Raw genomic sequence first — 17,207 nt, 5'->3', positions numbered from 1 at the left:
CTTCTGGATATCACTTTGGTCCATCCCTTAGATTTTTCATGTATATAGTACTATCATTTCCCTCTTCATTCTAAATAGTTCGCAACATCCCATATTATGTTGTCCTTAACCCAAGGGTTATTCAGATGTGTGTATTTTAATGTACATGCATTTGGAACATTTTACATATTCTGTTGTCTGTTGTTGGTTTCTATCTTCATTTTTATGTAGTCTGAGACACGGCATATGTGATATCAGTTTGGGGGCTTTACAATGTCTTTTATAGCCTACTTTTTGGAGAATTTTTATGATTGTTCCATGTATGTTTGAAAAAATGTAATTTTCTGGTTAAAAATAAAAATAAAACGTAGATACATATCAAACAAATTAGTTATGTTATCCCAATATAGTCTTATACCTACTTTTCTTCTATTTGATCTGTTTCTGAAAGATATGTTAGTTATTGTGATTGTGAGTTCCTCAAAATTTCCCTGTTTTACCAGCTTTTGCTGTATATATTTCAGACCTATATTGTTAGATAAATTTTATTAGTGTTGTATGCTCTTGGTAGCTGCATCTTATTAAAACATGGAACATCTCTGTTAACAGTGTTTGCTTTGAAATTTGTATAATCTAATACTATCAACACACCTGCTTTCTTCTTGATAATATGCCCTTGTAAATGATTCTTAAATTCATTTTTAAATTTTTACTGTGAAATTTTCACACAAATACTAAAGAAATGAGAACATTATAATGAGCTTCATGTACCTATCAGCTGCTTTCATCATTTACCAACATTCTGTTATTTTTGTTTTATCCTTTTACCCTCCTCAATGAAGTTTTTTAAGCTGACATTTTGCTAGTATTTCCACATAAATCACTAAAAGATTAAGTCTTCTTGTAAACATAATCATATTACCAACAAAATTAACAGTAATTCTTGGGCCTCTGGTAAAAATGTGCGTTCACTAATAGACTTCCACAGATTTTTCCTTAAACCAGTTTTGGGAGAAGAAAGACAAGCTGGTGAAAGCACAGTCCAACCCTGTAACTGGCCCAATTTTGAAGCTAAAGCCCAGAGAAGGGCATAAATAGCCTGAAGATACCCAGCATGCCCACATCAGAGCTTAGGTCTGGTTCCCTCAAAACACTTCCCACCGCTGCGACTGCTAAAAGACTTTCAGTAGAACCTCCTACCACTGTCAGATAGAACGTCCTGGCAGAAGCCAGTATTTAGCTGGGTTTTAAAGAATGTTTAGGAATTCGCCAGATGAAAGGAATTGTGTCTCTACAACCTCCCAGTCATAAGCACCCCCGTGGACTTTAGGCTTCATTGACATAATAATGACGTTGTTCTTAGATTTTAATTTACAAATAAACAAAAATAGCAGTTTCCCTTAGGTGCTTTTTGTCACACGTTGACGGTATTAAAAACTATTATTATTTTTATAATTGTCGCTACTAATGGAAATTAATGAGGATTCAAGGCTCCATTTCCCTCCACCAGCCCTTTGGAAAGTGCCATCTTGCCCTGGCGGCATCCCTCAGGAGAGAACTAGACCACACCGACTAGTACCTTATAACCCCGGAGGGGTTTTTCCCACAAAAGGCTAAACTACCCAGCCTGCAGCTGACTGCCCATTCTGACATCTATGTTGCCGGTGGTTTCGCCCAGAAACGGGGCTCCCACTCTGACCTCTCCACATTCTCCCCGAGGGTGTCTCCAAAAATCAGATTGTACTGTCGTGACTTCTCCCCTCATCCGCCGATTTCTCCCAGGATTCAGCCGTAGCATATAAGACGTTTGTCCTTATAACTTGGTGATTTGTCCTCCCTTGCTCCCCTCATCCCCGGTGGTTTCTTCCAGCAGAAAATTAACTCTCAGCCGAGAGGTTTATCCCGGAAGGCAAATTAGCTTTTCTAAATATGACACAGAGCACCATACACCGAAGCCAAGACCTCCCTCCTCCCAGAAGCCTACCTCGACCAGAGCCCCACCCCTGTATTCTACGTTGCAATCCTCGCCTCGCGCTGAGAAAACGCGCGGGAGGCCTATTCCTCCGCCGTACGGAATGGACACGCCCCAAAGATGGCGGCTCGCGCTCAGAAGCACCATTAGGCGAGGCCATGTTCTCGGCCCAACAGCGTCTCTTACGGAAACTACGCCATGTTGGCTATTGGCATATGCGGCTTCCAAGGTAACTCAGAGCATGCGCGATAGCGACTGCCCGTGAGAGGAGGTGTCGAAGGTCAAACCGGAAGCGGAAGCGGTCCTCGAATGCTTTTTAGCCGATGATGTCCGTAGCTTCTCCGCAGTTTAATTCCGAGAGGTCTCTGAGGTGATTTGGTTGGTCGTGATTGGGGATTCTGGGGGTCGGTGACGGGTGTGTTGTCCGTGGAGTGAATGATGGTGGTTTCTGGGTCTGTGTCATCCGTTGCTGGGAGGGCAATGATAGGAGTCTCTTGGTTCAATGATGGGGATCTTGAGATGAGTGTGGGATTTGTCGGCTCAGTGATGGGAGTCTGTGGTCAGTGACTGATCTGTGGCGTCAGCTATGGGGCTCTGTGAGGGCTGTGATGAGCTCGCTTTCTAAGCATTAGTAAGCTGTGGTGTGTAGCATTTTATTGTTCAAATCTAAGTACTGTTTTTTTCTTCAGTTTTAGTTATTTTTTTCTTTCAGTCATGAGTTATTTAGAAGTGCATTCTCTATCTCAAATAATGTCTCTGGGTAATGCTCGAATTTAAAAATTGCTTTACGGTCTGGTTCATGGTCAGTTTTCATAAATGTCATTTCTATTACATCAAAGCAATGTGTGTCCTCTATTGTGTTTCATATATAGTCTCACAGTTTATCTTGTTTGCTTAACTAATTACAGAGAAAGGTGAACTCGTGGAGGTGATATGTTCACTTGTCCTTTCTGCTGTCAGTTTCTGCTTTGTATATTTGAAACTACTATTAAGATCAGTTGTTTATTTTTAATAATAAATATGACTAATAACTAAAAAGATACAGTAACAATTCAAGCTGTCACCAATAATTTGTAAAAGGGGTCATTTTCCCAATTTCCAGCACTGGATTTTTTTAAAATAAGTTTTTACTATTCTGAGGTGAAATTATATCTAATTGCTCTAATGCATTTTCCTATTAGTAAAATGGTATCTTTTTGGTTACTTACCATTTAAATTTCCTTTTCTGTGAATTTTCATATTCTCTGTTCAGTTTTTATTTTTCCGGGGCTTTTTTTTTTCCATATTGATTGCTAGATTTTTTTTTTAATTCAGAGATAATCTATTTTCACATTTTGAAAAAATATATATATTTCTTCATTTTTATTTTTATTTATTTATATATCTTTTAAATTTTTATTTATTTTTGAGAAAAAGAGAGAGAGAGCATGAGCAGTGGAGGGGCAGAGAGAACAGGGACATGTTCCTGTCATGCTGACAGCAGAGAGTCATGCAGGGCTCAAAGTCACCAATCCTGAGATCATGACCCGAGCCAAAGTCAGATGCTCAACCGACTGAGCTACCCAGGCGCCCCTTCATTTTTATTTTTAAAGTATGTTTTAACATGTAATTAGGAAATGCCATCTAACCAGAAATATCTGTTTTTTTTCTTTTACAGCATCTGGGTTTTCTCACATGTACTAAAAATTCCTCCCACCCCACCACAATGTTGATACAAACATATACTACTAAAATTTATTTCATTTTTTTAAATACAAATACTTAAAATGTTTAGTTCTGCTGGAATTCAGTCTAATATATAGTATGTGATGGCAATCTGGTTTGTTTTTTTCTAGGTGGATGGTCAATTATATCAGTGCCACTTATACAATAAATGTTCTGTGCGCACTCAGTTGAATGCCATTTTTATTACATACATAAGTCAGTACTGTCTGAGCTATTGTTTTCTCTGTTTTGATTACGTTGTTTTTATATTTAAGTTTTAATATCTAATAGAGAATGGTAATTGCCAATATTTATTGTATGCCTCTTGCGTGCCAGGGAGATGTTGAATACTTTACAAGCATCATCTCATTTAATTTTTATAACCTTTTTTTTTTTAATGTTTGTTTATTTATTTTGAGAGAGAAAGAAAGTGAGCAGAGGAGGGAGGGAGAGAGAGAGAGAATCCCAAGCAGGCTCCATGCTGTCAGTGCAGAGCCAGACACGGAGCTGATCTCATGAACCATGAGATCATAACCTGAGCCGAAATCAAGAGTCTGACGCTTAACTGACTGAGCCACCCAGGTGCCCTTAATTTTATAACTCTTGAAATAGGTACTTTCATCCTCATTTTTGAAACTAAAATGGAAGTAACTTGTTCGTATTCTCATAGCTGAAAGTTAGCAGAGCTGCAGTTCAAATCTTAAGGAATATTACTCCGTATCTCATTGACCAGTACTCATCACAGGTTTTGTTAAACTTTACGTTCTCCACAGCAGTGGTTCTCAGAGTGTGGTCCCTGGACCAGCAATATCAACATGACCTGGGGACTACTTCAAAATGCTAATTCTTGGGCCCTGCTATGGTCTGAATGCTTATGTCCCCCCAAAATTTATATGTTGAAATCCAGAAATACCGTATAAGGAGGTGAGATCTTTGGGAACTGATTAGGTCACGAAGGTGGACTACTCATAAATGGGATTAGTGCTCTTGTAAAATAGATCCCACACAGAAGGTGCTGGCTGTGAAGCTTTAGTGAGGTCTCTCACTGAAATGTGACCACACTGATGCCCTGATCTTGGACTTTCCAGCCTCCAGAACTGTGATCAAATAAATCTCAGGTGTTTATAGGCTGCCCAGTCTGGTGTTTCATTATAGCAGTCTGACTGTACTAAGAAAGTTGCTACCCTAGGCCTATTGAATCAGAAACGGAGTGAGATGGAGGGTTTTTACTGTATCTTAACAAGCCCTCGAAGTGTTTTGAATCCACATTAAAGTTTGAGAGCCTCTGCTCTCTGTGTCTAGTTCAGGGAACTTCACCTTGGTGCCTTGGTGTTGGCGGGAAATGTTTATGTGATGAATATTGAGTATGTGACCATGTGGACATTGTCTTCTAGGTTTCTTGTTGTCTCTGGGGAGCCCCTGGGTTAGATCTTTCTCCAGACTCCAGCCTGCCTCCCCCAGCAGCTCTGCTTGGATTTACAGATGCCTACCAGGCTTTAGGCTCCTGAGAGAATAAAGTTTGAGACCTACCATGACGATGTCAGCTAATCAGACCTCTCCCCAAAAATCCCTGATCCTGGTTCCAGAGGAATATGACAGTTCATATGAGGTGAGAAGGAAGAATGTCGGGGGTAAGAATTCATCCTGGGAGTAGATACCTCTGATATGTCACCAGAGCCTCTGGGCAGTGGCAGATGGGCCACAGGAAGCAGCCACACTCTCTTACTACCCTGAAGCAAATCTTGATCTTTCTGCCAAGAATAAGAAACACATGGGTATTGTCTCCACATCTAGAGACCAACTGTATGATAGTGGAGAGGTGAAATGTCAAAAACTGTCTTTTATTCTGTCCTCATGCTATATTGATCTTTTGGCTGAGGATAAACTTTCCTGATTAGAAATAATTTTTGTGCACGGTGTTGAAACTATTTCTCTATTTCTTCTTAAACTGCTTCTCCCCACATAAATATTTCTCTATTCTCTTTCTGAAATTTAGATGTCAGTTCTCTGTTGATCATTTTTATGAGCTACTTCCAAAAACTTATTAATCCTGGCAGATAAAAAATATGAAACTTTGCTATAATATTGATTTTATTCTCTAACCAAGAGCATTAAATTAGAAATAAGAAGTAAAAGACTTTTGCACGGAATTGGGAATAGACTTAATATCACTGAACTATACATTTTAAAATGGTAAATTTCGTTATGTATATTTTACCACAATTTAAAAAAAGTAAAAGGCTAGCAAAAGAAACCCCTATATGTGAAAACTTTGAACATTTTTTTTCTACATAAATATTCTTTAAATGGAAAACCATAAAGTGTCTTAGAAAATTATTCGGGGGCGCCTGGGTGGCTCAGTCGGTTAAGCGTCCGACTTCGGCTCAGGTCACGATCTCGCGGTATGTGGGTTCGAGCCCCGCGTCGGGCTCTGTGCTGACCGCTCAGAGCCTGGAGCCTGTTTCAGATTCTGTGTCTCCCTCTCTCTCTGACCCTCCCCCGTTCATGCTCTGTCTCTCTCTGTCTCAAAAATAAATAAATGTTAAAAAAAAAAAAAAAAGAAAATTATTCGAGTTGAATTTCAGTTAAGTAAAGAACTACATTTTAAAGTTGGTGGTGAAGCTAAACTACAGAGGAGCAAATCATAGATTTAAATGCCTTTTTAAGGAATCCTTGAAGTTTAGGGGGGAAAAGACCTAAGATATGAGTAACGCTTAAAACTGAAGAAGTTAAAAAAAGAACTCAATAAATATAAAGTAACAATAAGGAGTAAAAAACAGTTAAGGGAAGAAATTAGTCACATGGAGAACAAAACTAATTGATGAAGATGTCTGATAGAAGCATAAGTGGCTTCTACACGCTGATAATCAAGAACAGACAGTAAAGATACACTTAAAGAGTGTAACAAAACATCGGAGACAGTTACTGCTTCATCAAAGATTAAAACCATTGTAAAAAAGATGAAAACAATTGTGAATGAATATTATATAAAATCGTATAAACAACAGGAATATAGCTTTACAAAAACTAAATGTCAAAATTGGTGGATACAAATGGTTCAGAAGCCTTTCAAGAAATTAAAATGTTTATTGAACACACAGTTAAAAGTGGTGGTAAACTTCATGGGGATTTACATTTGACCCGTATGCCAAAGTTTGGGTAAAGATGGTATCTAAAAATATTTCCAGCCTTGTTTGTGGTATTTGTTTTATTTTGTTTACTACCTTAAACTTGATGCCCAAACTAATCAAGGACAGTAAAAAACAACAACTGGAAATTATGAACATAGATTCAGAAGTCAGATGTATTAATTAACTGAATTCAAGAATACATGAAAACAGTAGCCAAATAGGGCTTATCATAGGGACACATGTGAAGCCGACACTACTTTCTCATTTAGTCAACTCCAAATCAAAGAAGTTAAGATAGTAAAATATTTAAAACAACAATAATAACAATACTGTATATCAAAATATATAGCAAAACAGCATTGAGAGATAATTTAGAAAAATAATTTGTGTCACGCAAATAAATGTAAAAATCTAGATGAAATGGATGATTTTCTAGAAACATAGTAAATTTCTCACCAAATCTTTAATTACTGTTTTCCACATTTTCACTTTTAGATATTAAGATTTTTATTTAAGTAATTCTGGTTTTTTATTTTTTATTTTTTTTTAATTTTATTTTTTATTTTTTAAAATTTACATCCAAATTAGTTAGCATATAGTGCAACAATGATTTCAGGAGTAGATTCCTTAATGCCCCTTACCCATTTAGCCCATCCCCCCTCCCACAACCTCTCCAGCAACCCTCAGTTTGTTCTCCATATTTATGAGTCTCTTCTGTTTTGTCCCCCTCCCTGTTTTTATGTTATTTTTGTTTCCCTAAGTAATTCTATTTTTAATAAAATTAGTTTTGCAGCTTTGGAGAGATTTATTTGCACTGATTTTATTCTGCTTCTTGGAATGTTAAGTTTTGTGTAAAGTGTGTATGTGTGTGTGGGCAGATTTTATGTTCAATATTTCTGAATGTTACATAGGCACCTGAAAAGACTGTCTCAGGATACAGAATTTGCTGTCTTATCAATAAGCTATCTTATGTAGTTATGAAGTTTTACAAATGTGGTTTATTTATTTTTTCCTTTATCTGTTGATACTAACAGATCTGAGAGATACTAAGTATCTATTGATACTAACAGTATCTGAGAGATACTAAGTTTCCCACCATGAATATATTTGTCTATATTTATCTGTAGTTTCTGTGAATGAATTTGGATGCTATGAAATTTGTGTAGTGATAGTAATGACATCTGAAATTAATTTTGGATTATGTTCTTGTTATGTTTAATATTTTTTCCCTAGAATTCAGCCCTATCTGTTTGGAGGCTCGTTTCCTTCCTGTTGGCATTTTGAGATACAACTTTTGCTCATCCTTTTTCTGTCCTCGGAGTCCTTGTGAACTTTTTTTGTATAGCATTTAGAAAAGATATATTTTATGTACACTTTTGATAAAGATAGTTCTTTTATAGATCTTTCACCTTAGACCTTGTATTCTTGCTTTTGTTTCTTTGTCCCTTTCAGTAATTTGGAAGGTTTGGTTTCTTTTTTGTATGGTTGGCCCTTTTAGTGTGATCTTTATCACATTAACGTCTTGAACTAAATCTTTTCTCTTGTTTTAGACAATATCTATTAAATTTATACTGTGAAAAATGATAAAAGTTCTATGTTTCCACTTCAAGGATTCTTCTGTTTATTAGATGTTTTTATTAAATTCTATTTTTTTTCTATTTTCCTCTAAAAGTTTCACGTTGCTCAGTTGTCTTAATCTTATCCTTGTCACTTTTTGTGTTTTCACGTGGTGTTTTATTGCTTTCAGAGAGACCTCCATTTTTGTGTTGCTTTTCTTTTTCACTTCTTTACAGAGTGCTGCCAATTTATTTTTCAAAAACTTGAATAACCATTTGCTTTAGCCTGTTTTTCCATTATTTCTTCCTTGGACTCTGAGATTCCTATTTATTTTAGGTAGTTTTTTGTTTGTTTTAGTGAATTCCTTGAAATCATGGTGAATGTGTTTTCTTCTGTCATGTGACAATTTATTTCTAGCATGTTCCTTTTAATTTCTTCTTTTTTTTCTCTCATTCTTTTTACTTATAGTATCTTTGTACATCAGGAGATGTTTATTATTATCTTTGAATGAGGAGATTTTTTCCTGGACAAACTGTTTATAAGAAGCTCATTTTGGTAAGGAGTCAAAGCTACTAATATAACATCTTCTTTATTCGCCATTAATTCTGATGATATTGGGTTTGGGGGCTGGGGTTTTGGTGTATGTAGGGTATGACTCTGCCAGTGTGTGAAAGAGAAAAATCGGAGCACATGTATTTTTGCAAGTATATAGGGAACATGTTCAAAGAAATGATAGTGTTTTAAGCCCCATAATCAACACATCATAAAGAAGCAGACTATAATCTCTGAACACAATTAAATGAAGAAATAAAAAAGATAGCTTTCAAATAACATAATTTTAGTCATTAAAAGCCACAGGTATCTAAGATATACTTCCCAAAGAGAGAGATATACTTCTGTATTCCCTTGTCCTTCCTCTATGCTCATTCCCTCCCCTGAATTCAGTGGCCTGCTGTGTACATACAACTCCTGAATCTTTATCTGCATACTATCTCTCTATTCAACTACTTAGTATATACCCTTATATATGTCTTATCACCTAAATTTCAATACGTACAAAATTTAAATCATTATTTCTTGTTCCCCCAGCCTCCTCCTCTAATCCTTAAATCCATCGGTGACACCAAAATCTACAGTTGGACTGAACTAATAACTGATATTGGACTGAACTAATAACTAATATTTATTTGAGTCCCTTTTTCTCACCTTCACAGCTGGTGTCAATCTTATCTTCTTAATATCAATTCCTTCTATAGCCTTACTACTCGTCTTAAGTTTAGTTAAGTAAGAAATTCATATTCTCTCACATGAATTGTGCAGTGGGTCTCATGACTGATTTTCCACTTTTGTCTATTCCAAATGTTCTGTTTTAAGAATACACTTTCTTCAATATATTTTTTTAAACTTTTTATTTATTTTGAAACAATTATAGATCCTAAAAGGGCATTGCGAAACATAGTACAGTGGTGGTGCACGATTCTTTTTTTTCATTACTGGTTGTAATTTGGTAATATTTTTTGAGGATGTTTGCATGTAAGGTCATGAAAGATAGTGATCTGTAGTTTTCTTTTTTGTACTATCTTTGTCTAATTTTGATATCAAGGTAATGCTGGCCCCACGAAATTATTTGGGAAGTGTTCTCTTTTGTTTTCTGGATAAGACTGTAAAAATAAGGCTAACTCTTCTTTAAATATTTAGTTGAATTCTCTAATAAAGCATTCTGGGCCTGGAGATTTCTTTTTTTCAGGAGCTTTTAAATTAAGACTTTAATTTCATGATTATAGGATCATCTTTTCTGTTCCATAATAGTTGTGTTTTGTTAGTTTGTGGTTTTTGAAGAAGTAATATATTTCTTCTAAGTTTTTGGATCTATTAGCATAGAATTTTTATATTCTCTGTATTTCCTTTTAAATGGCAGCTGCATCTATAATATTTCTTTTCCTTTTTTTAAGTATTTATTTATTTTGAGACAGAGCATGTGCAGGTGCACAAGTGGGAGAGGGGTAGAGAGAGAGGGAGAGAGAATCCCAACCAGACTCCTAGCTGACAGCATGGAGCCCAACTTGGGGCTTGATCTCACAAACCACGAGATCATGACCTCAGCCAAAATCAAGAGTCAGATCTTTAACCGACTGAGCCACCCAGGTGCCTCAGTATTTCTTATTTTGCTCCTGACATTGGTGATTTGTATCTTGTTTTTATCTTTGCCAGTCTAATAGCTCAGTCAACAGAGCTTATCAATTTTATTGATTTTTTTCAAATAACTGCATTGTATTTTGATTTTTCTTGTGTTTTTTAAAATTTTTGTTTTTAATTTCATTGATACCTGCTGTTTATTATTTTCTTTCTTCTCCTTGCTTTGAGTCTGTTTTGCTCTTCTTTTTCTAGTTTCTTGATTTAACAATTTTCCCCTTTCCCTTTTTCTTAATTGATACATACTTGACATAAAATATTATATTAGTTTCAGGTATATAACATAATATGTTTCTGTATGTTGTGAAATCATCACCCCAATAAGTCTAGTTAACATTCATTACTGTACATAGTTACAATTTTTTGTGTGATGAAAATTTTTTAAGATTTACTCTTAGCAACATTCAGTATACATTACAGTATTACTAACTGTAGTCACCATGCTGTAACATTATAGCCCCATGATATATTTATCTTATAACTGAAAGTTTACCTTTTGACTGCCTTCACCCATTTTGCCCACTACCCATTCCCCACCTCTGGTAACTACCAGTCTGTTCTGTGTATATGTGACTTTAGGTTTTTTTTATTTTGAGATTCACATATAAATGAGATCATATGGTAATTGTTCTTCTTTCTGACTTATTTCTCTTAGCATAATATCCTCAAGGTCCATCCATGCTGTTGCAAATGGCAAGACTCCTTTTTTACGGCCAAATGGTATTCCATTGTATATATATACCACATTTTCTTTATCCATTCATCCACTGGTGGACACTTAGGTTGCTTCCATGTCTTGGCTGTTATAAATAACGCTATAGTAAACATGGAGGGATGCATATATCTTTTTGAGTTTGTTTTCATTTCCTTTGGATAAATATCCAGACATGGAATTGCTGGATCATATGGGTAGTTCTAGTTTTAATTTTTTGAGGAACCTCCATACTATTTTCTGTAGTGGTTGCACCAATTTGCATTTTTTAAAAAAATTTTTTTTAACGTTTATTTATTTTTGAGACAGAGAGAAACAGAACATGAACGGGGGAGGGGCAGAGAGAGAGGGAGACACAGAACCAGAAGCAGGCTCCAGGCTCTGAGCCATCAGCCCAGAGCCCGACGCGGGGCTCGAACTCACGGAATGTGAGATCGTGACCTGAGCTGAAGTCGGACGCCCAACTGACTGAGCCACCCGGGCACCCCTGCACCAATTTGCATTTTTACCTATAGTGCACAAGGGTTCCCTTTTCTCCACATCTTCATCTGTACTTGTTAATTCTTATTTTTTGTTTTGTTTTGTTTTTTGATAATAGTCGTTCTAACAGGTGTAAGGTATCTCATTATGGTTTTAATATACATTTCCCTGATGATTAGTGATGTTGAGCACATTTTGGCCTTCTATATGTCTTTGGAAAAATATCTATTCAGATCCTCTGCCCATTTTCTAAATTGTTTCCCCTTTTCTAATGTAAACATTTAGTGCTATGAATTTCCCTTTCAGCATTGCTCTATCTGCATCCCACAGATTTTGATACATTTTCACTTTCTTTCAGTTCTGTGTATTTTCTAAATTTCTTTTGAGAATTCCTCTGTGATTTATAGGTTATTTAGAAATGTGTTACTTCATTTCCAAATATTTTGTGGCTTTCCGGATAGCTTTTGTTACTACTTTGTAATATAATTCCTTTGCAGATTTTTCTGTTGTCTTTGTTACCGATTTTTGGTTTGGTTCCATTATGATCAGAGATGCTATGTGTTATTTTAATTCTTTTAAATTTGTTAAAGTTTGGGGGCGCCTGGGTGGCGCAGTCGGTTAAGCGTCCGACTTCAGCCAGGTCACGATCTCGCGGTCTGTGAGTTCGAGCCCCGCGTCAGGCTCTGGGCTGATGGCTCGGAGCCTGGAGCCTGTTTCCGATTCTGTGTCTCCCTCTCTCTCTGCCCCTCCCCCGTTCATGCTCTGTCTCTCTCTGTCCCAAAAATAAATTAAAAAAAAAAAAATAATAAAAAAAATAAATTTGTTAAAGTTTGTTTCACAGCCTAGGTTATGGTCTGTCTTGGTCACTCTTCTGTAGGTGTTTGAAAAGAATGTGTACTCCACTGTTGTTAGTTGGAATATTCTGTAAATTTCAGTTAGATCCTATTGTTTGTTTCTTCTATATCATTGATTATTTCCTGTCTACTGTTTCTATAAATTGCTAAGTGTGGGTATTCAGGTCTATATAATTCTTTTTTAATTTTTTTTTTTTATTTATTTTTGAGACAGAGCATGAGCAGGGGAGGGTCAGAGAGAGAGAGGGAGACGCAGAATCGGAAGCAGGCTCCAGGCTCTGAGCTGTCAGCACAGAGCCCGATGTGGGGCTTGAACCCACGAACTGTGAGATCATGACCTGAGCTGAAGTCGGACGCCCAACTGACTGAGCCACCCAGGCGCCCCTATAATTCTTTTTTAAAATGTTCATGACTTTAGGTAGAAATAGCCATTCCTTCAATTATGCATTTACAGATGAAATTTTTTAAATATGGAGGATCATGTTTTTAAAAAACATTTTATTATGAAAAAAGTAAACATATACAAAAGTCAAGAGAATAGTATCAGGAGCCCTTGTATTTCTCGTGCCTACCACCTAGCTTTATTAGTCATCAATATTCTACCATTTAAATTCCATCTAAAACCACCCCCCCCCCCACTCCCTCAGCTGCTGGATTATTTTAAAGCAAATCCCAAACACCATATCTTATCTGTAAATAATTTGACATGCATTTTTAAGAGATGAGAATTCTTTTTTTCTTTCTTTTTGTTTAACATAACCACTAAGCCTTTATCACATCTAAAACAACAGTAATTCCTAGATATCATCTAATACCTGGTTATCGTTTGAGGTTTTTAAAACCCATCATAGGGGCGCCTGGGTGGCTCAGTCGCTTAAGCGTCCGACTTCAGCTCAGGTCATGATCTCACGGTCCGTGAGTTCGAGCCCCGCGTTGGGCTCTGTGCTGACAGCTCAGAGCCTGGAGCCTGCTTCAGATTCTGTGTCTCCCTCTCTCTCTGACCCTACCCCATTCATGCTCTGTCTCTCTCTGTCTCAAAAATAAATAAACATTAAAAAAAAATTTTTTTTTAAATAAAAATATAAAACCCATCATAAATATCTTTTTAATGTTGGTTTGTTTAATTTTTTTTAATGTTTATTTTTGAGACAGAGAAAGACAGAGCATGAATGGGGGAGGGTCAGAGAGAGAGGGAGACACAGAATCTGAAACAGGCTCTGGACTCTGAGCTGTCAGCACAGAGCCTGACGTGGAGCTCGAACTCACGGACCGTGAGATCATGACCTGAGCCGAAGTCGATGCTTAACCAACTGAGCCACCCAGGCGCCCCAATGTTGGTTTGTTTTAATGAAGGGCCAAACAAGGTCCTCAAGTTGCATTTGGTTAGTATGACTCTGAAGTTTCTTTTAATAAGGAAAAGCTTCCCTCCTATTATTTTTTCTATTGTAATTTATTTATTTATTAAAGTTTATGTATTTTGAGAGAGAGAGATAGAGAATCCCAAGCAGGCTTTGTACTGTCAGCGCACAGCCTGATGCAGGGTTCAAGCCCACGAACTGCAAGATCATGACCTGAGCCAAAATCAGGAGTTGGGCACTTAACTGACTGAGCCACCCAGGCGCCCTTATAATTTATTTTTTGAAGAAAGGGGTCATTTTCTGCCTTCTGGATTAGCTTACGTTTCAGTCTTAATATTGTTCAATATGTTTCTCTCACTTTCACTTTACCTGTGAATGATTTGTTAGATTTAGAGGCTGAATGAGATTCAGGTTGGATTTTTCTTTTTCTTTGTTAAGAATACTTAATAGATGGTATAATGAAATCAATTACTATATAATGTCAGGAAGCACATATTTGGTTATCTCTCTTTTTGTGATGTTAAAATTGATTGTTGAATGTAGATGTTATTAGCTGGTCTATCATTGTAAACATCTCTTCAGTCTTTCACCTGAAACAGTTAAGCAATTGTTTACTGAATTAGTGAATACTGAATAAATTAATGATTACTGAATAAATTCATTATTTCATTAGGAATTACAAAATTATGATATTCTAATTCTACCCTAACAACTTCATTTATTTGCTAGAATTGTTATGTAAGAAACTTCCTTCATCATTTATTTGGTTATCCTGCAATAGGGAGCTTCTATGGAAAAAAAATCACATAAATCTGATTACCTTAATCACCTTTACTAAAAGTAAAAAAAATCCCTGTTTTATGATCAAACTGTTTTTTCCATAACCACCTTCCTGACATGTCATGCAGACTTCTCTCCATTATATATATATATTATTGGTGTTCCCCAAACTCATCATGTATTTTCCTGTCTCCTCACCTTTGCTTCTGTCTTCTCTGGGAAGTGACCTCCTTTACCCCCCATTCTGTATTACACTTATCATATTTCAACTTAAATTCAACTAATACAAACTCACTGCCCCATGTCGAATACACTTTTTCCTTTTTTGGGTCCTCAGTGTGTTGTTCCATTTGAGAGATTTACTTTTTGACACTTAAGTGAACTTGTGTCTATTTTTTCCCTTCTTTTAAATCTTAGGTCCTTTAAGTTGCTAGAAGATTAGAAACATAAATAATCCATTTCTTTGTTCTCAGGACTAGCATAATGGCTGGTCCTAAATTGCTCAGAAACTGTATAATAGGTCATTCATCCACTTGCTAGAAGACTAAGAGAGAGCCTATTTCATTCTTCAGTTTTGAAAAATAAGTAATTGACTGACTGTAGTATAGAATAAATGGCAGAAATTCTTTCTTAGATTTCTTTCTCCCACAAAATGATTGTGTAAAACTAGATATTTTAATATGCACCCTGAATGAAATACCATTTTTTAAAAGTTTCTGTACTACACAGGTGTAGGCATTTATCAGAACTTCAAATGGTACATTGTGGATTTGTACATTTCATTGTGTGAAAATTTTACCTTAAAAAAGGTAAACAAACATTATACTCTAGTTAAATGATTTACATTCTGACGTATTTAGGATGAAGTGTACTGGCATCTACACTTTACTCTGAACTGCATAAAAATGAGATGGATTGATGATAAAAGGATGGATAAATGTATGATAAAACAAATAGAGCAAAATGTTAATGATAGATTCTAAGTGGTTGGGAAACAGGTTTTCACTCTACAAATTCTTTTAAATTTTCTGTATGTTCAAAATTTTCCATAATAAAATGTTAGGGAAATGGGAGGTGAGTTTTTAGAAAGAGGAAATAAATTAATAACAACAAAACCCACATTCCATATTCCTAGTCTCCATCCCCCAAAGCTAACTATTCATATTGAACAGGAAATGTTCCCTTACAGGGATCGGTGTCCTTCAGGGATGTGGCTGTAGATTTCAGCAGAGAGGAGTGGCAGCATCTAGACCTTGCTCAGAGAAACTTGTACCGGGATGTGATGTTGGAGACCTACAGTCACCTGCTTTCAGTAGGTAAGCACAGTTACTCAGATCCACAGTGAGAGTATTTCTGTTCTCAGTTGCTGAATGCTGTGAGATATCTGAAGTATGTAATGTTTTTGACTTTGATTTGTCTAGGGTTCTTTATCCCCTTGGGCATTCTGAACATTACTCTGTTCCAAGAAATAAATGGTTACATTCCTGAAGAACAAACCTTCATTGAACAAGACTATTGATTACATTTTGAAACACAATTAGCTGGATCCAGTCTTTTATCATTTCTCATAAACAGGGTATGAAGTTCCCCAACCAGAAGTTTTCATGTTGGAGCAAGGAAAGGAGCCCTGGGCATTGCAGGGTGAGAGCCCACATCAGAGCTGTTCAGGTGAGTGTGCATGACCAGACAGGTGGGAGAAAGGGGAGCTCTCAGCTGTCTTGAAAAAGACTGGCATCTTTAAAATGCTATTAAGATGACTCTTTTGGAAGGTTCTAATTTTTTTGTTCTAATTTACTGCTTGAGGACCCTTGACATTGGCCTCTCAAATAACTAAATGCTTTCATCATTTCTAACCATGTTCTTTGGCTTTTTGGAGTCTGGATCACATGCTAATCTGCCTCATTAAGGATTTTTTTTTTTTCTTTCTGTCTTCCCCATTGTCTATGATTCTTTATGCATTCAGGCATTCATGGATCTGCTTTCTTTCAAACTTACTATATGTCACACTCCCATTCTCATAGTCCTCTATCATTTCTTTTTTTCTACTATGAGATGCTTCAGGATATTATGTCCATCCAGGCTCTCTTCCTATTTTCTCCATAGGCACTGACATAAGATTTCTTACTTCCTTGTTCCCCATGTCTTTCACCCAACTGATGACTTGGGGGTAATTGTCACTTAACCTTTAGAAGTACTTTTCTGCTATTTCCTTCCAATATTGGTTGACGTTACACTAACTGGGGTCTCTCTGCCTCATTGCCTGATTTTTGTAATTGCTTTATTTCTATACTTCACGTGATGAAATTTGAGTTTAATTGTGGTCCTCATTCAGGGCACACTGTCATTATCAGTCTGGGTAAAGATTCTCTATGACTGCAGTTTCACTTTTTATGGTTTTCATTACCCACAGTCAGCCATGGTCTGAAAATACTAAATGGAAAATTCCAGAAATAAACAATTTACAAGCTTTAAATTGTGTGCCTTTCT

General features: G+C 36.4%; 2 protein-coding genes across 13 annotated transcripts in view; one reads left to right on the top strand and one right to left on the bottom strand.

Annotated features, from left to right (window-relative positions):
* The window catches only part of ZFP30 (ZFP30 zinc finger protein), a 125,735-nt gene that overhangs the window by 85,708 nt on the left and 22,820 nt on the right, over positions 1–17,207 (bottom strand). For 4 of the 9 annotated variants that reach the window (XM_042969028.1, XM_042969034.1, XM_042969035.1 and 1 more), the window contains exon 1: positions 1,679–3,141. The exons of 2 other annotated variants lie outside the window; for them this stretch is intronic. The gene's annotated coding sequence lies outside the window, so the exon portion shown is untranslated. Of the gene's footprint in view, positions 1–1,678; positions 3,142–17,207 lie in introns of those variants that run through there. 3 more of the 9 variants (XM_042969027.1, XM_042969029.1, XM_042969030.1) reach the window with 2 other exon arrangements.
* The window catches only part of LOC102960504 (zinc finger protein 585A), a 59,314-nt gene that overhangs the window by 34,486 nt on the left and 7,621 nt on the right, over positions 1–17,207 (top strand). For 2 of the 4 annotated variants that reach the window (XM_007096874.3, XM_007096872.3), the window contains exons 1-4: positions 2,250–2,321; positions 5,050–5,264; positions 15,910–16,036; positions 16,296–16,388. The exons of 1 other annotated variant lie outside the window; for it this stretch is intronic. In XM_007096874.3, coding sequence (XP_007096936.2) covers positions 5,187–5,264; positions 15,910–16,036; positions 16,296–16,388 — 298 coding nt within the window. In that variant the 5' untranslated portion in view covers positions 2,250–2,321; positions 5,050–5,186. Of the gene's footprint in view, positions 1–2,249; positions 2,322–5,049; positions 5,265–8,811; positions 8,899–15,909; positions 16,037–16,295; positions 16,389–17,207 lie in introns of those variants that run through there. One more of the 4 variants, XM_007096873.3, reaches the window with a different exon arrangement.

The sequence above is a fragment of the Panthera tigris genome, chromosome E2 (genome assembly GCF_018350195.1).
Source record: "Panthera tigris isolate Pti1 chromosome E2, P.tigris_Pti1_mat1.1, whole genome shotgun sequence".
In the NCBI taxonomy this organism is placed as follows: Eukaryota; Metazoa; Chordata; class Mammalia; order Carnivora; family Felidae; genus Panthera; species Panthera tigris.
Note: the sequence above shows the minus strand (reverse complement) of the source record. Positions and strands in the feature narration are given on the sequence as shown.